Here is an 18,430-nt window from a genome sequence, read left to right on the forward strand (position 1 = left end):
CCTACCATTCGATATCCCAGCCAACAATCCTTTTCAAGCAAGCGATGCCGAAAGAATTACAGCCATCATATATGGAATCTTAAAGAGTGCCCATCCTCAATAAAACTCAATCACCTCGATTATCAGTAATGGATTTAATTATCGCTTAGAAAATCTCAGGGGCAGAGTGCACCTGTGCGGATAGGACCTAAAAGCAAGGAATCTCTGTGTTGAAGAGGAGGACTGGGAGGCAGCTGACGTCCTGTGACTGCCATGACAACCAATTTTTTGCTCAGTAGTAGCCGAAGGAGATATCGTGCAGGGGCTGGGCACTTCCTTGGGGCAGGGCGTAGTCGCGGGCCAGCTGATCCAGAAGACTGCTGCCGCCTCCACCACTGCGAGGCTGGGACTGCTGCTGTGGCTGATAGCTGGACTGCTGCTGGGGCTGATAGCTGGACTGTTGCTGCACGGGACGGGCAACGGGCGCCTGAGAGGGACCAAAACCGACGGGCTCCAGAAGCGGACGTCCACCGGAAGCAGGTGCCAGGAAGCCTTGGGCACGAGCACTGCTTGGAGAAGGTGAGGCAGGAGGCAGGGCATAGACGGGGCGGGAAATCCGGACATTAGAGGGTCCATCGCCGAAGCTCTGGGATTGGGAATAGTCGGGCTCGGGACCGGGACGGGCGGGTCGCTGCAGCGGGGAGTACAGTACATCGGTGGTGCGCTGGGCTCCCGGCACTTGGAGCCGTGGTGGCGCTGGACCCACAGACGTGTGGTGTTGCTGGTGCTGTGGCTGTGGCTGAGGAGCATACTGGACGCGACGCGGCGGCTGGGGCTGAGGCTCCACTTCCTCCTCCTCGTATTGGACATACTGCGGCTGCGGCTGCGGTTGAGGGCGTGGTTGTGGGCGTGGCTGAGGACGCTGCTGCTGAACACGCTGCGGGGGAAACAAATTAATTAGAAGAGAAAGTGGCTGAAAAGATATTCTTAGCGTACGTATGGCCTCTGTGGACGCTGGACAGGCTCATCCGCATAGTCGGGCTCCTCCTTGGCCGTCTCATCGACCAGAGTGGGTGGCGCCACAGTGATGCCCTCGCCTGAGGGCTGGAAACCGTACTTGTTGGCTCCATACTCCACCACTCGCACCTTGCCCGTCTCGTCGACATATCCGTACTTGCCCTTCACCTCGCCGGTGGCCAGCTTCGTCTCAATCTTGAAGGAGCCATCGGCTCCCTCATATCCGTACGTGTAGGAGCCATCTTCGTTGTGCCTGAGGAGGAGGAGGAGAATCGAGTGATTACTGGGGAAGATCATCTCCGGGATACGGCGGACGACTCACTTGTTGATCTGCTTGAGGATGGGCACTGGCGTGGGTCTTGGCACTTCGGCCTGGTTAGAAGGACGCAGGCGGACTGGGGAAGTTCGTGGTGTGTTCTCCTGGTAGTCCTGATAGTCCTGGGCACCCACCAGTCCCACGCCAATCAGACAGCCGACACAGAGCAAACGTTGCAGCTACAAGGAAACGAAGCAAATAGTCTGGTGAAATGGTAACCGGTTCGCTAATTGCCACCCGTTCAGTCCATCCGCCCCAATCCTCCCGTTCCGCCTCTTCCTGGGACAGCGGAACACCTTGACAGTGCTGACGGCAAAGAATGCCAGACGGCGACGATGTCTACAAAAGTCTTAAGTCAGGCTGCCTTTCACTTTTGTTGCCGGCCAATGACACCCTCAATGCCAAGCAGGAACCGATAGCCCCCTCCGCACACACACACCACACACCATACACAGATATACCCGTTTATGTGAGTTGCATAAAGTCACAGCCAGAGCCCAGGCCCAGACCCAGAGGGAGAGTGACACGCGATATGGGCAGGGTTTAATTGAATACCCAACAAACAGTGGCAGTGGCAACATAATCCATGGAGAAATGCTACCGAAGATGGAAGACGAAACGGAAGAGGAATGCCAATTTTCGTGGAACAGCCCCCTGACTCCCACACACACAGCAGCCAGCTGTGTGGTGTTGGGTAATCCAGAGGCAGTGGCAGATTCGGAGGACAACAAAGAGGCAGGCACAGAAATTATGTGAAGCTGCGCCAAAGTTCCCACACTTGCCAAACGCCAGGGAAATGTGTTGCAAGTATGTTCGAGTGATGCAGCCGGGGCAGGCAAATGCCAATGAAATTGCCCAGACGACAGGTAATGGTAGATGGGAGATGGACGGGCACTAAGCCAGAGAGAGCCTGCATCCTATACAATAGAGATAAAGCTGCTGCTTATTCCGGCCTGAAACTAGTGCCAATCCCACTTCAGAAGGTTTAGCTCCCTGTCCTGTAGAAGGACGACAACTCAAAGTCCTTCCATGTTTGCTTCTGGCAACAGTTTGGCCAACAGCAAACAAACCTCGATGCCAAGAATCGAGCTGAGGTGCTTTTGTCTCTTATGTACTCCCGTTTGGCATTTCGGACTTTAGCTGTTTTTTGCTCGACCATTCCGCATGCCAAAACCTTTCACTATCCACAGAGCTGCACCACATGCTGCAGCCTTGGCTTGCAAACGGACAGCCAGACGAAAAGATAGACGGATAGACGGATAGACAGACAGACAGAGACAGAGTCAGAGCTGTTGGCTGGTTGGTTGGTTGGCATGGAGTCGTAGTCGGCGTCGGACTCAATCACATGGGGACGGGGACCCAGTGCACCAGTGCACCAGAGGCACAGAAACAGAAACTGAAACCAACTGACCAAAAACTTGACTACCGCGTGTGAACCAGAGCCAGAGTGGATTCCAGCGATTGCCTTTGATATTTTCGCGCTCGAGCAGAGGGGCAAATGAAGGGGCAATGGGCATCGCATTGCATCGCGTTACAGTCTACGCCGACCAAGCTTGTTAGTATAACTTTTCGCTGATTGAAGTTCCTGCAACTATTTGCCCTGCTCTTTTTTGTTGTTGTTGTGGTCTTTTCCCAAGAATCTGCCAAACGAGCCGTGTTCGTCCATAAATTATGTCAAAATCCAGTTACCAAATTGGGTGCCAGAGACAAGAGAGCTTGGAAAATGTCGCTGGCTGGCTGGCTGCTCGACAATTGCGATCGGGGGGCTGGGAGCAAATTAACGGTTCACTCGATTTGCATAGCAAATTATGCGATATTTGCACAACACTCGCCGCAATCCAATGACGTAATCCTCCAGAGCTCGAGCTGTGGCTGGAGTCGTTGCACCAACAACAGCAGCAGCAGCAGCACCTGATTGCCCACTGTCTACAGTGCCACGCATTCAGCACCAAACACCAAGCACCATTTAGCACCAAGAGCCAGGCTCCATCGTGTGACCTTTGCTATTATGAGTGCTTTATGTGTAACCAACCACCCCACCCACACATCCAGTCACCCACAGACCCACATCCACCCACTCACACATACCACTTTCATGTTGTCTGCCGAAGTTGTATCCGTTGGTTGGAACTATCTCGAATCGATTAAAAACTTTTGTGAATGCAATCTGAGAAGGCCTTCGCGGGGCAACACCCAACAATTCGTTGATATCCAAATCCAAGACAACAAAGCACTTTCAATTCCTCTAATGAACCGGGTAGCGGTACTGGAGCGGCACTGGAGCAATCTCGACCGATTCCGTGGAGCGTTGTCTTGGGAGCTGAGCTGAGAGATCGCGTTGAGGCTGGAATTGACTGGAGACCGACGACCGACCGACTGAGCCGCCCAGGTTGTTGTATTTCGCTTTATATACCGCTGGAGGAAAACCTTTTATTTCTCCAATACCAACGGCTAACGGACCAAACACCGACACCACCACCAGCAACAGCAACACCACAAAACTTCACCAACAAGTCAGCGGCGCCAGCGCGAAAGGACAGAGAGCAATCAAGAGCGGGAGAGCTGGAGAGTGGAGATCGGTGAGAGCTTGGACAGCTTCTCTGAGAGAGCTTCTATCTGTGCTTTTGCAAGCTTTTCCTTGGACATTGGATTAATGTAGAAATGGAAACTTTAAAGAACAGAAGCTGGACTTAAAGATTATGGAACTCCCTTCCCTTACTTCTCTTGACAAAACAACCCTCATAGCAAACCAACCCCGATCTGAGCATTTGTACCCACAGCTTGCCGAAGTAATTTCAAGTTTTCTTCCTAAACTAATAACAAAACTCGTCTAAATTGAATTACCACTTGTTATCATTAAAAAGCAGGCAGAAGTTTAATAAATTTAACAAATTACTCTCAAATATCCAGGCAATACTTGTCAGCCATCCGAAAAACTCTAGTTCGAGGCCATGGCAACAGGCAATAGGGCCGTGGCTGGGCCCTCCCCTTACGATGGACATGGACAATTAATCACAAAAATACTAGGCCCATAAATTGTGAAAAATGAATCAAAGTGAAGCACAGACAGGCAACGTGGCTAATGAATGAAAAAGCCGACAAAGTGAAGTGAAATGAAGTGTTGCGAATCTGACGCCAAATGCCAATCCTCCCAGAGCAGAAGCCAGTGCCCAATTGGGTGGCCTCCCTGTGGGATCTGGAGGTCACTTGGATGGCATTTCAAAAGCAGCCACAGAAGTCATCAATCAGTGGTTATTTTCCTATGCGCACACCGTGCGTATGCGTAATGTCAGCAATTGTCGTTTAATGAAAGAAACAACGACAACCCCTGCAACATTCTGCATCCATTTGGAGTGGCCTTGCCGTCGTCATTCCGTTGGAATTAATGACTGAGCAAGTCGCACCACACACACTGTGGCAGACCCTCGTTCCGTTATTGCAAGTCGATAGTTCAGCGAGAAACAAAACTGGTTACAGCACTGCACCACATACTACCAGACCAGGAAACCGCCGGGCCCATGTCTGTTGCCCCGGCTCCCACTGCTGCTGCCTCTCCAACTATCTATCTGGGTTTCAAGTGCCGCCGCCCATGACGCAGGGCAGTGACAGTGCCAGTCCCAGTACCAGTACCAGTACCAGTCTTCAAGTGCGTAAGATCTTTATTCTGTGTGTTTGCTTTGTTACAAATATCATGTTAAAGACAAGTTTCTGGTCAGGTTTTTCCCATGGATTGAATGGGAGAGATAAAGATAGAGAGGGGGAGAGAGGAGACAATTGGGCGTGCACCTGAACTTGTGCGGCTGCGTAGACGCACTGGCTCGCTCAAGGCCGATGGAGGTCGCAAGAATATAGTGGTACTTGGTGATAAAATATTCCTTGAACTTGCCATACTCTTGAGAGTTATTTGCTAAAGAACTTCGTTCATGCAGCGTGAGTTTAAAGAAGAGAAGCAATACTTTTCTGTAGTATTTAATGAAGCAACCCTTCAGCAAATAGATTCAACTCTTCACGGAACTCCCGGAAAAAAACACATTAAACCTACCCAAATTTCCATATTTATTGCCCTGAAAACCATCTTCAACGAAGCATATAAAGTAGTCCCAGCTTACACAGCAGTGATAGAAGCAGAACTGAAGCAAAGAGGACTGCGCAGAAGAGAAGCAAACAGGAGTCCACTTAATTCAGCTACCATATTCCCATCCATTTTACCATTTCCAACAAAATAACGCCCTACTTAAGGCTGTACAATGAGTATGTCTTCCACTTGTACAAGTATTTCACGAGCTCCGGCAAAACGTGGGCAGCAAAGGCAGCAGCTGTTCAGAAGTCAGAAATAACAAAGCTCACAAATTTACAGGAAATTCTTTGGTCATGACAACGAGAGCAGAGCGCAGACCAGCGCCCAGACAAGTTTCAAAGCTACACAAAAAACAAAACAAACAAAAAACCTTCATTTTGCTCTGCAAAATTATATAAATACTGCAAAAAATATACAAATATTTGCTTTGTGTGTGTTATAATAGGTGCAGTCTGGAGTTGATTCTGCGCTGGTACTGGCAGCAAAACGTTTTACATTTTTGATTTGCCAAAGAGTTACAGTGGAATGGAAATTAAATTTAAATTTAATTCGTTTAACTGAAGAGTTTGTATTCGTGAGCAAAAACAGCAAACAAAATAATGGAAAATATGCAATTAAATTAATATCTCTTGCAAGCCAATATTATTAAGTAGCGTAATCTATTAGGCACGTACTTATGATCTTTGATGCTATTACCATTTGAAGATTTCAACGATTGATTGGAATACACGGAAACCAAATGAACCTCTATTAACTCAATTTCTTCCCAATTATCTGTGAACTTTAAGCCACTGTAGGTACACGCCCCTGCACACCCAAAAGGCATGGCACCACCATGTGGCACCACCAAGCACCGCAGAGTAGCAGCTTGGGGCAGCATTCAGCTGGTCAGGCCATTGGCGGCAGTGCATTTGAAAGTGGTTTTGGCCAGCACATTGCATAAGTGCACTAAATTCCAGTCGGAGGTCCAATCCACTTTGGTTTTCTATCCGAAACGGCAAAAACTTTTTACCCGATCATTCTGTGTTGACGTAATGGCTTAACGATTATTGGCCGATGGTCGATGGTCGGGTTGGCTTTTTGCTTTGCCTTTGTCTTCGTTTCGGGGCGGCCTAATTGAAGCGGAACCTGGTGCTAGTTTGCTTAATTGAGTGCCAAATGAGATACTTGGAATGATCGTACTTCTTCAACGCTTCGGCTCTCGAAAGTCAGTTTATTACACATTTACAAGGACATACATTTATTTAGTATATTTTAGTAGTAACCGATGTGTGGGATATTCGGAGTGACTGATTTTTTTGGCAGTATGAAAAGTTGACATGGTCCTCGGACACTTCAGTCGCTATCTCTCTGATGCTGTCCTGATCCCCCGATCCGTCTACTTCCTGCCCGTGTAATCGATGCTGTAGGATCCCGTGTTAAGGTTCAGATTACGCAGCGCTGGATGGAACTGCTGCGGCTGTTGCTGTTGGCCGTAGTAGTTCTGGGCTGGCGCCGGGGGCTGGTAGTAGCGTGGCTGCGGTGCGGGCGGATTATAGTACTGCGGGGTGGGATTGTAGTACGGGCGTTGGGGAGCAGGCTGCGGCGCTGGAGCATAGGACGGCTGCTGCTGCTGGCCACGCCCAAAGTCGCCCAGAGAGAACTTGCTGGCTGCAATGGGGCGGTTGTACTTCTGGTCCTTGTAATAGACGGCTGGATCCTCCCTGTACTGCCCGTCGTCGATCTCGTTGGGGCCCAGTGGGTACGGATTGGTGTTGCTCAGCGTCGGTGGCGGGACATTGATGTGGCTGCCCGCGGGCTCAAAGCCACGCTTACTTGCCCCGTACTCGATCTCTCTAACCTTTCCCTGGTCATCCACGTAGCCGTACTTGCCGTACACCTCTCCGTTGGCGTACTTGGTCTCGATCTTGAAGCTCTTGTCGGCTGCCTCGTATCCATAAGTGTACGACCCATCATCGTTGTGCTTGTCGATCTGTTTGAGGATGGGCACAGGCGTGGTGTAGTCCTGATACTGCGCATACGCACAGTGGGCCGCAAACAGCAAAAGCATCCAACAAATGGACTGTAGAGAAGAGAATGAAAGACAAAGAGTATGTTGGGGCTTATCAGATTGTCTTTATTTAGCTGTTCGGGCTACACCCAGCTGTAAATGCTTTGTTTATGACACATCTCGAAACAATTGAATTGGGAATTAGCTCAAGGACATATCGAACCAATAAACCACCAATTAGTTCACTTTTTATCAGCAGCACCGATCTGCAAACACCATTTAGAGGGTTGGGCGGGGTGTACGGACTCATTGGCAACCGGTTTACTGATGAATGCATTCTAAAAATTCACTGCGCAAATTGTTTTCCACACTCCACCAGACACATTCTGCATTGTAAACATAGTTCAAGGGCTTTTGGGGCCTAGGTTCTGGGTCGGGTTCGGGGTCTTACCAATTTCATCATTTTGCCAAGTTATTATGGTATTTCAATCAATGCCAAATCGTTTTCACCAATCTCTCTGTTGCACAACGAATCACGCAATGTACACTGCAAAAATGATTTATGAAAATGGTATAGAAAATGCCTCTGCACTTGCACTCGAGACTCTGCGAAACGAAACGACAAACTCGAAAGAAAATCAGGGCGTGCAACGCTTTTTATACCACCAGCAACATTTCGCAAAGCCCCGCCAAGGAGGGGGAACAAGAGGGGTAAAAACACTATATGAAATAAAATAAGCTAAAGCTTCGACGGTGAACCGAAGTCTGGAAGTCGGGCGATCGGCGATCAGCTGCGACAACGAAACCGAAGCGAGTGCCTCGGACTTGGAGTCGCTTCAAGTCGGGGCACGAGAACCGACTTGGACCTGCCATGGAATGCAGCATAGAAATCGAAAGCCGTCAGCCAGCTGGGCGTATGAGTACCCACATACCCACTCACACACTCAATGTACACACCCGTAGTATGGCTATATAGTATATGGTCGGGAGTCAGGCGAGAAGCAATTTCCAATCAGGTTATTAACGTCGTCATACAGAATTCTTGGCTCGAGCAGAATTTATGCTCCCACCGCTCACGCATACGCAATGAGAACAGAGTAGAGCAGAGCAGAGCACAGCGCTGAATGCCAATTCTGTCAAGACGTCGACATTCAGTGCACGGAAGTGCTGCACTTGTAAGGTATTTCAATTATGTAAAGCACTTCTCCCCTTAGCCAGCCGTTAATCGATTACAATCACCAGGCAGACTAGAGACCAGCAAACAGCTTACAGCCAGCCGGCCACCCAATTACTAAACGTAATTCCATCAGCCACCACCGCCAGTATGTACATAAATTGTGTGTTGCTTTCGGCCATTTCTCTTGAGCTGTCAAAAAAAAAGTGCAAACAAAATTTGGCTTGTAGTCCACTGACCTAGTCAATGCCTGTGTCTCTGGCAACTGGAAACTGGTTGCCAGCAGTGGGCCAAAAGAAATGAGAAAAAATAAGATGATTTTTGTCTTCTTTTTATGTCTGGTATAATACTCGTGAATTCTAGAAGAGTCAGTTACCTCAGAAGCAAGCTTGCCATAGGCAAAAGCATGACCACTTACCAATACCAAAGATCCACAATTGCAACTGCTCAAAAGATTACTTGCCTGATCATAAGACAAGCCAGCAGTTTGATCAGTAATAGCTAGAACCAATGTTTGGGGAGAGTTCATTAGCCTTAAAAACCGCAGCCTTGGTCACAGCCTAATGCTGATAAGCTTTACTTTAAGCCAGCTTATTTACTTGATTCAACCAATCATCACTTGCAGCAAAGGGTCTCGAGGCAATTTATACCCATCTACGACTACTACTACCCCTAAGTAGATCTATAAAATCACACAGATACTCACTTTACTAATCAACCAGTTGTTGTCATCTATTAATGGTCTCGTAAAACCAGTTGAGCTCTAGCGAAAGTGAGATAATCGCAGGTTAGAATGGAATAGAGATATATCTATATATAATCGTATGTGCACAGAAGCAGGTCTCTAGAGAATCTTGCCAATTACAATCAAGGTAGTAGAGTGGAGTCAAAGGCCTAAGGGTCACATCAAGGTGAGTGCAATTTTCGGTTAGAGGGTAGCAGATCAGATGTCAAGCCACAACTCATTTGGACACCCTGTACGACCACATCAAGTCTAATGTTGAAAAACTTGTTTACTTACTAATTGTACCGAAAAAAGAGAATAAAGATGTTTTCTAAAATATATATGAAACATCGAAACAATGAAATGGATACAAAAGATCTAGATTTTGGCATTTCATTTTGAATAAAACACAAAGACTCCAGACCGAAATCGCATTTCGTTCGGTGCCTTGAAGTCGTGCAAACTGTTTTAGCTTAAAGGTCTAAAGATGCTGGAGAAAATCGCAAAGTTTCTGATCATTTTGGTTGTACTTACTGCCACTGCAAATGGCTCAAAATATCTAGCCCAGAAACGTAAGAAACACTCGCAGATTCTACGTAAAATCAGTCTCCAAATAACCAATTAATTGCAGCTGATTTCCTTACACCGTGCGTTGTGGGCGATCCAAGCCTCAATAGTTGCCTGGCTCAGAACTTGCAGGCGCTTTTCCATCAGTGGAAGGACGGCATACCTGGCTACAATGCGTTAGGATCCTTGGATCCTCTGCATATCAAGAGAGTGAAGTTCTCGCAAGATGCTAGCCAGGCCATAGCCATCAATGCTGATCTGCAGAACGTATATGTGACTGGAGCTGGCCAAGCAGTGATCAAAGAGGCCAGGTAGGATCTACTCCTGTTTATCTACTGGTGAAATGTTAATCCAAGCAAACGTATACTCTTTAGTTTTGACCCCAAACATTACGTGATGAAGGCTTTGGTCTTTGTTCCGAAGCTCCGTTTCCAGTTCGACTACAAACTCAAAGGCCATGTAGTTGCCCTGAACCTCAATGGCCGTGGCAGCGGCTACTTTGAAGCTGGTAAGACTAGTTAGCCAACTGTAAGACCATCTTTAAGCTTATTCCAATCCGCAGAGAAAGCCTTGTTGTATCTGGAAATGGCGGGCAGGCCACGCGTCACACCCGAGGGGGGTTTCGCGGATGTGGACAGTCTGAAAATCTCCTTCCGTGATATCAAGCAATTCCACATCCAGCTGCAAAATCTGTTCGGGGGCAACAAGCCCCTGGAGGACAGTGCCCACACGCTTTTCAACGAGAACTGGCGCGAGTTCTACGAGGTGCTACGTCCTGCTGCCGAGCAAACTGTCGGAGGCGTACTCCTCGATCGCATGAAAAAGACGTTCGCCTATGTTCCAGCCAGCTACTTCATCAAAGACTTCCACTGAGGGAATACTACGCTAGAATTAATGTAACATTATAATAATACGAGTACCTACACAATAATATAATTCTCACTTTTAATAATATTGTAACCGGCGGTTAGGACAGGAAATAGATGAAATTAAACACACAACCAGATGCATTTAGCCCCGGCTTCGTGCTCAAACTAAATGGCTGTAAGCTGCTACCAAATGAGTTTGTGTGTCGCCCAGTTGAGAGCTGTCGCAGCTCGAAACTTGGATCTCGGATCTCGGATCTATGATCTTGAATGCTCGCTGAATGAGAATAAAACTGAAGCCCAGAGCTTGCCGCCAGCTAGTCGGTTGCATGTCGTGACACCGATTAATGTAACTCTGAGCCGCTGTCTCAGTCGCAAATAAAGATATTAGATACAGAAGTGCAAAGATACAGTAGCATGAGCAGCAGCACGCGCCATGGCCGTAGGTCTTTTGGGCTTTGTAGTGGATTAATTGCCATCTTGTGCCTAAACGAGATCGCCTTGGATGTGATGGTGGCAGCCGTCGCCTACTACACGGAGAAGCGTAAGTCCCGTCATTCAAATTGCTCATCCCTACTTGGACTCTATCGAATCCACAGCATCTTGGCTGCCCTCGTGCCGAATTTACGAGCCTGGCTTCACCAAGTGCTCGACGAACAGCGTGCAGAAACTTCTGGACCAAATGAACAGCGGGATTCCGGAGGTAGTCGAGAGCTTTGGTCCCTTCGATCCCATGCGGGTAAGAGACATAGTCTTCAAGCAGGATAACAATGAGGTGGCCACCATAAGAGCCAATCTCACAGAGCTTGTGGTGAAGGGGTTCGCCAAAACCAAGGTCAAGGAGAGCCGGTAAGTGGATGGACCAAGTCAAAAGAACACTCCATCAATAGTGATTCATTTAGTGTCAGCAAGAAGGACTTTAGCTGGCAGACCAAGATCTATCTGCCCAAAATGCGATTGGATGGCAAGTACCAAATGGCCGGAAGGATTCTGCTCATACCACTGAGTGGTTCTGGCAATATATTCATAGAGATCGGTAAGTGTTCTCACTTTAAAACTAAGCCCGGAACTCAGAACATCATTTCCACAGAGGATCTGGACATACTGCTGCTAACTAAGACACAGCTGTATGAGAAGGGCGGCTTCACCTTCGACAATGTGACGTCCGTGCGTGTCCAGCTAAAGCTCTCCCGAGTGCACACCGAACTGGACAACCTGTTCAACGGCCGCAGCCCGGAGGTGGAGCGCAGCACCAATCAGTTCTTCAACGACAACTGGCGGGACTTTTACGAGGCCCTCAAACCGCTGATCGTCGAAACGGTCGAAAACATTCTCTTCGATGTGATGTCCAAGGTGTTCCATCTGATCCCAGCTAACTTCTTTGTGGAAGACATACCCACCCCTCAGGAGTTGTATGGGTCCAAGCTTGCGGCTGGTAGTGATAGTGGATCCAATTCCATGCCAAATTGATAACTGATCGATCCATCTAGTGTATTCGAGAGTATATTCCAGTTTTGAGCTAAGAATTTTGCTGAAAGGCAGTGAAATATTGGCAATAAATGTGTACTATTTTTATGATGACACTCCGTATAGCAGATCTATTCAATCAATAGCAATCAGGTCGGTTTTGCCCAACAAACAATTTGCAATTCGAATGAGCTAAACATCTAATCATGTCATTCATACTATAAACTTTATTTAATATTGAGAGAATTGTGTGATCTTAAAATTAAAGATTAAGCTCGAATGACATCTACCTTATTTGCAGAAAAGTACACTCCAAATTGTTTTTCTGAAAAAAAAAAATATATATTAAGAAAAAGTCAGATATTGTTCGGGTTTCTCACCGTTCTTGTCCACTCGATAGCTACGCTTCTTGTAGATATAACACATCAGAAACGCAATGACAATGGACAAAACCACCGCAACGATCCCGATCGCAATGAACAGCCATTTCAATCGGTTTTTGCCGCTCATCTGGCCATAGGATTGCTCCCCCGTGCCCGATCCGTCTGGATGCTGGCACAGGTAACCGGCAGCCGGCTCGGCACCATCGAAGCAAGCACACATTCCGGGAAACAGGCAGTACCCGTTGATGCACTCCGTCTCGCAAATTGGGAGGCACAGAAGCCGTCCATCGTCCCCTTCGTCTCTGTGAAGCTTGTAGTTTGGCTCGCAAGTACACTGCTCCTCAACGCACGTCCCGTTCCAGCAGAACTTCTCGCACCAAAATAACAGATCGGGTATCGAGGAGGAAAGCTCTGAATCCGTGGATTCGTCGTACCAGATAGCAGTCGAGGTGGCAGATCCAAGATGACCTGTGCTTCGGCCGCCAGGGAGATCATTCTTCTCAGGGACACACATCCCTGACGAGAACTCATAGACAGAACCATTCTCGCAATTACAAACATTGGGTGCGATGCAGGAGCCATTAACACATCCATTTGGGCAATAGGACTGGCAGGTGCCTTCTCTGATCCTGATGTATCCTTCGATACACGAGCACAGCCCAGGCGCCACGCAGAATCCGTTCTCACATCCGTCCTCGCAGATGGGAACACATCTGTTCTCACTCTCCTTTGCGTATCCTTCGTTGCAGGAACACCTTCCGGGAGACTCGCAGAATCCGTTCTCACATCCGTCCTCACAAATGGGAGCACATCTGTTCGCACTCTCCATTGCGTATCCTTCGTTGCAGGAACACTTTCCGGGAGACTCGCAGAATCCGTTCTGACACCCGCCTTCGCAAATGGGAGCACATCTGTTCTCACTTTCTTTTGCGTATCCTTCGATGCAGGAACACCTTCCGGGAGACTCGCAGAATCCGTTCTCACATCCGTCCTCACAAATGGGAGCACATCTGTTCGCACTCTCCATTGCGTATCCTTCGTTGCAGGAACACTTTCCGGGAGACTCGCAGAATCCGTTCTGACACCCGCCTTCGCAAATGGGAGCACATCTGTTCTCACTTTCTTTTGCGTATCCTTCGATGCAGGAACACCTTCCGGGAGACTCGCAGAATCCGTTCTCACATCCGTCCTCACAAATGGGAGCACATCTGTTCTCACTCTCCATTGCGTATCCTTCGTTGCAGGAACACTTTCCGGGAGACTCGCAGAATCCGTTCTCACATCCGTCCTCACAAATGGGAGCACATCTGTTCTCACTCTCCATTGCGTATCCTTCGTTGCAAGAACATCTTCCGGGAGACTCGCAGAATCCGTTCTCACATCCGCCCTCGCAGATGGGAGCACATCTGTTCTCACTCTCCATTGCGTATCCTTCGTTGCAGGAACACTTTCCGGGAGACTCGCAGAATCCATTCTCACATCCGGCCTCACAAATGGGAGCACATCTGTTCTCACTCTCCATTGCGTATCCTTCGTTGCAGGAACAATTTCCGGGAGACTCGCAGAATCCGTTCTCACATCCGCCCTCACAAATGGGAGCACATCTGTTCTCACTCTCCTTTGCGTATCCTTCGTTGCAGGAACACTTTCCGGGAGACTCGCAGAATCCGTTCTCACATCCATCCTCACAAATAGGAGCACATCTGTTCTCACTCTCCTTTGTGTATCCTTCGTTGCAGGAACACTTTCCGGGAGACTCGCAGAATCCGTTTTTACATCCGCCCTCACAAATGGGGGCACATCTGTTCTCACTCTCCTTTGCGTATCCTTCGTTGCAAGAACATCTTCCGGGAGACTCGCAGAATCCGTTCTCACATCCGCCCTCGCAGATGGGAGCACATCTGTTCTCACTCTCCATTGCGTATCCTTCGTTGCAGGAACACTTTCCGGGAGACTCGCAGAATCCATTCTCACATCCGCCCTCACAAATAGGAGCACATCTGTTCTCACTCTCCATTGCGTATCCTTCGTTGCAGGAACAATTTCCGGGAGACTCGCAGAATCCGTTCTCACATCCGCCCTCACAAATGGGAGCACATCTGTTCTCACTCTCCTCTCCGTATCCTTCGTTGCAGGAACACTTTCCGGGAGACTCGCAGAATCCGTTCTCACATCCATCCTCACAAATAGGAGCACATCTGTTCTCACTCTCCTTTGCGTATCCTTCATTGCAAGAACATCTTCCTGGAGACTCGCAGAATCCGTTCTCACATCCGCCCTCGCAGATGGGAACACATCTGTTCTCACTCTCCTTTGCGTATCCTTCGTTGCAAGAACATCTTCCGGGAGACTCGCAGAATCCGTTCTCACATCCGCCCTCGCAGATGGGAGCACATCTGTTCTCACTCTCCATTGCGTATCCTTCGTTGCAGGAACACTTTCCGGGAGACTCGCAGAATCCATTCTCACATCCGGCCTCACAAATGGGAGCACATCTGTTCTCACTCTCCATTGCGTATCCTTCGTTGCAGGAACAATTTCCGGGAGACTCGCAGAATCCGTTCTCACATCCGCCCTCACAAATGGGAGCACATCTGTTCTCACTCTCCTCTCCGTATCCTTCGTTGCAGGAACACTTTCCGGGAGACTCGCAGAATCCGTTCTCACATCCATCCTCACAAATAGGAGCACATCTGTTCTCACTCTCCTTTGTGTATCCTTCGTTGCAGGAACACTTTCCGGGAGACTCGCAGAATCCGTTTTTACATCCGCCCTCACAAATGGGGGCACATCTGTTCTCACTCTCCTTTGCGTATCCTTCGTTGCAAGAACATCTTCCGGGAGACTCGCAGAATCCGTTCTCACATCCGCCCTCGCAGATGGGAGCACATCTGTTCTCACTCTCCATTGCGTATCCTTCGTTGCAGGAACACTTTCCGGGAGACTCGCAGAATCCATTCTCACATCCGCCCTCACAAATAGGAGCACATCTGTTCTCACTCTCCATTGCGTATCCTTCGTTGCAGGAACAATTTCCGGGAGACTCGCAGAATCCGTTCTCACATCCGCCCTCACAAATGGGAGCACATCTGTTCTCACTCTCCTCTCCGTATCCTTCGTTGCAGGAACACTTTCCGGGAGACTCGCAGAATCCGTTCTCACATCCATCCTCACAAATAGGAGCACATCTGTTCTCACTCTCCTTTGCGTATCCTTCATTGCAAGAACATCTTCCTGGAGACTCGCAGAATCCGTTCTCACATCCGCCCTCGCAGATGGGAACACATCTGTTCTCACTCTCCTTTGCGTATCCTTCGTTGCAGGAACACCTTCCGGGAGACTCGCAGAATCCGTTCTCACATCCGCCCTCACAAATGGGAGCACATCTGTTCTCACTCTCCATTGCGTATCCTTCGTTGCAGGAACACTTTCCGGGAGACTCGCAGAATCCGTTCTCACATCCGTCCTCACAAATGGGAGCACATCTGCTCTCACTCTCCTTCCCGTATCCTTTGTTGCAGGAACACCTTCCGGGAGATTCGCAGAATCCGTTCTCACACCCGCCTTCGCAGATGGGAACACATCTGTTCTCACTCTCGTTTGCGTATCCTTCGTTGCAGGTACACTTTCCGGGAGACTCGCAAAAGCCATTTTCACATCCCCCCTCACAAACTGGCGCACAGATGTTGCCCTGCTTCATATAGCCCTGGTTGCACGTGCAAACATCTGGCGCTTCACATAATCCGTTCAGGCACCCTCCGCTGCAGACGGGTAGGCAGATCGACTCGCTGATGGGGGAGTAACCTTTGTGGCACTCACAGACGTCCGGCGCCGTGCAGTTGCCATTCATGCAACCGTAATCGCAGATGGGCACGCAGTTCCTATCGGGTCCCTTCTGGTAGTTCCTCTTGCACTCGCATACATCGGGTGCCCGACAAACCCCGTTATCGCAGCCCATGCTGCACACTGGTCGACACATAAACGACTTAGATTCTTTGTCCAGCAAGTAGCCTTTCTTGCACTCGCAGTGATTAGGGGCCGCACAGACACCGTTGCCCGAGGCACAGTTCTGATCGCAGATGGGATGGCATGTCTGGCTGGTGGCGTCCAGCGAGTAGCCTTCGTTGCAGTTGCACTTGTTGGGCAGTACGCAGTTGCCGTTGGGACAGCCGCTGGGGCAATGAGGCAGACAGTTGCCGCTGGCGGTGTCCAGAATGTGGTCCTTGGAGCAGACGCACCGTCCGGGAGACTGGCATGTGCCCTTGCTGCAGCCACCCTTGCAGGCCGGAACACAACTGTAATGGGATGGGAAAATCCAATCTTATATTAAGTATATAATATATGGAGCTTCCTACCGATTAGAGGGGACATTGTTGAAATTTTTGTATCCACTGTTGCAGGTGCAAACATTTGGTTTGGAGCACGTGCCACTCCCACAGGGCCGCTGGCAGGTGGCCACACATCTAATCTTTGGCCCCTTTCCCAATCGTCGGTATCCCCTGCAGCAGGTTTGTATTTTCCTTTCCTATAGAAAGACTCTTTTACTGGATGTGGAAAGAGACTCCATTGATCAGCTTACCACACGCTTTCCATTCACACTGCTGAACCGCTTCACCTCGCAGATCTGGGCCTCTAAGAATCCGATAAGTAGGGAAAATATCAAAATTTTGCCAATCAACATGATTGCTCAAGAAATATCCAACAACTGACTCTGATCCATTTAGAAATGTGACTAAAGAGGCCTTAGCAAAAATCACAAAACACTCATAAGTTTGCAAACGCTTCTTGGTTCCCATAAATACACATCAGCGAGTATATACATATGTATATATGTATATGTATATGTATATATGTATATGTATGTATATAGAGCATCCGTTTTAATGAGACTTATCACCAAGGCAGGCGAATGTCGCAATGTCTCGGCATTATAATGGAACATTGTTCCCTCAGAAGAGGTCTACCAAGCTCATTTGGTGCGTGCAATTGGCAAGGGTGGGGAGAGGTCTTCCCGGCTTATCTCAGAGAGCGTGCGCTCCCCTCGCCGAGCGCCAAATAAATGCAATCTCAGGGCATAGAAAAGAGTTCTATACAATGGGAATATACAATATAACGAATTCAACATGCTCTAACCAAATTAAATGGAACAGAAAATAGAGTATAATGATGATGTATCTACAATAAACTCATAAAAAGTCAAAATCATATTTCCATAGAACGTAATAGATATACATAAGGCTTACGACTCACTTTGGTTTTAGATACGAATACAATATAATTTTCTCAGAGATTAAAATAATGAAGAATTTGCAAGTTAAAGTATTCCCTTTTAAATAGAGTAAAAGAAATCCACTCTCTCATTTGCATAAATAAATGGAAAATATATAGTCCAATGCAACTATTATTTTCATTACAAGGCCATTACATCATCGTCGAGTGCGATAATTAAAACTGGACTCTACTGTAGTTTAGTTAAAAGATGATATTAATTTTGGCGGGAGTCACACATTGGATATCTGCAAGGGCAGAGGGGCAGACAGTTGCCGCTGGCGGTATGGGGGGGCAGCTTGAAGCAGAAGAAGATTGAGAAGCCACAAACTATTCCGCCGAAACTAGATTAACAGATTAAATCCACTCTCTCATATGTAAAAATAACATAAAATAAAAATAATCTAGTGATAATATTTACATCATAAACTGCACTCCATATATCCACTGTAGCTTAGTCCAATGATGGAAATACTTTTGGCATTAGTAACGTTGGTAATTTTCTCAACAATGAGCATCCAGATCATTGCGGACTCAGATGTCGAGGAGAGGCGAGGCTCTGGCCATTTAATGTTTTTATTATGGTCGTTAAAATGCAAGT

At 48.1% G+C, this 18,430-nt stretch overlaps 5 protein-coding genes across 6 annotated transcripts; 2 read left to right on the top strand and 3 right to left on the bottom strand.

Annotated features, from left to right (window-relative positions):
* Positions 1 to 115: 115 nt before the first annotated feature.
* Positions 116 to 3,680, bottom strand: LOC6588549 (tyrosine-protein phosphatase non-receptor type 23). Its single transcript, XM_002012975.2, has 4 exons — positions 3,401 to 3,680; positions 1,319 to 1,491; positions 976 to 1,249; positions 116 to 916 (listed from the first exon to the last, which is right to left on the bottom strand). The coding sequence occupies exons 1-4, from the start codon at positions 3,407 to 3,409 to the stop codon at positions 272 to 274; spliced, it is 1,101 nt and encodes a 366-aa protein (XP_002013011.1). The 5' UTR covers positions 3,410 to 3,680; the 3' UTR covers positions 116 to 271.
* Positions 3,681 to 6,563: 2,883 nt separating this feature from the next.
* LOC6587334 (DNA translocase FtsK) lies at positions 6,564 to 7,951 on the bottom strand. The gene is made up of 2 exons (XM_002012976.2): positions 7,832 to 7,951; positions 6,564 to 7,452 (listed from the first exon to the last, which is right to left on the bottom strand). Exons 1-2 carry the CDS (start codon positions 7,841 to 7,843, stop codon positions 6,769 to 6,771), a joined length of 696 nt encoding a protein of 231 aa, XP_002013012.1. The 5' UTR covers positions 7,844 to 7,951; the 3' UTR covers positions 6,564 to 6,768.
* Positions 7,952 to 9,461: 1,510 nt separating this feature from the next.
* Positions 9,462 to 10,780, top strand: LOC6588109. Of its 2 annotated transcripts, XM_026994995.1 has the most exons (5): positions 9,462 to 9,465; positions 9,751 to 9,850; positions 9,910 to 10,156; positions 10,220 to 10,353; positions 10,408 to 10,780. In XM_026994995.1, exons 2-5 carry the CDS (start codon positions 9,766 to 9,768, stop codon positions 10,716 to 10,718), a joined length of 777 nt encoding a protein of 258 aa, XP_026850796.1. In that variant the 5' UTR covers positions 9,462 to 9,465; positions 9,751 to 9,765; the 3' UTR covers positions 10,719 to 10,780. The 2 variants fall into 2 exon arrangements, with proteins under 2 accessions (XP_026850796.1, XP_002013013.1); XM_002012977.2 differs by lacking the exon at positions 9,462 to 9,465 and having other exon boundaries at positions 9,588 to 9,850.
* A 266-nt stretch (positions 10,781 to 11,046) lies between these two features.
* Positions 11,047 to 12,294, top strand: LOC6587957. Its single transcript, XM_002012978.2, has 4 exons — positions 11,047 to 11,255; positions 11,311 to 11,560; positions 11,614 to 11,747; positions 11,802 to 12,294. Exons 1-4 carry the CDS (start codon positions 11,129 to 11,131, stop codon positions 12,179 to 12,181), a joined length of 891 nt encoding a protein of 296 aa, XP_002013014.1. The 5' UTR covers positions 11,047 to 11,128; the 3' UTR covers positions 12,182 to 12,294.
* A 93-nt stretch (positions 12,295 to 12,387) lies between these two features.
* On the bottom strand, positions 12,388 to 17,242 carry LOC6587170 (fibrillin-2). Its single transcript, XM_026994581.1, has 4 exons — positions 17,141 to 17,242; positions 16,917 to 17,086; positions 12,559 to 16,856; positions 12,388 to 12,503 (listed from the first exon to the last, which is right to left on the bottom strand). Exons 1-4 carry the CDS (start codon positions 17,240 to 17,242, stop codon positions 12,448 to 12,450), a joined length of 4,626 nt encoding a protein of 1,541 aa, XP_026850382.1. The 3' UTR covers positions 12,388 to 12,447.
* Between the last annotated feature and the right edge of the window lie 1,188 nt (positions 17,243 to 18,430).

This window comes from Drosophila persimilis, unplaced genomic scaffold (assembly GCF_003286085.1).
Source record: "Drosophila persimilis strain 14011-0111.01,24,50 unplaced genomic scaffold, DperRS2 tig00000000-arrow-pilon, whole genome shotgun sequence".
Lineage (NCBI taxonomy): Eukaryota > Metazoa > Arthropoda > Insecta > Diptera > Drosophilidae > Drosophila > Drosophila persimilis.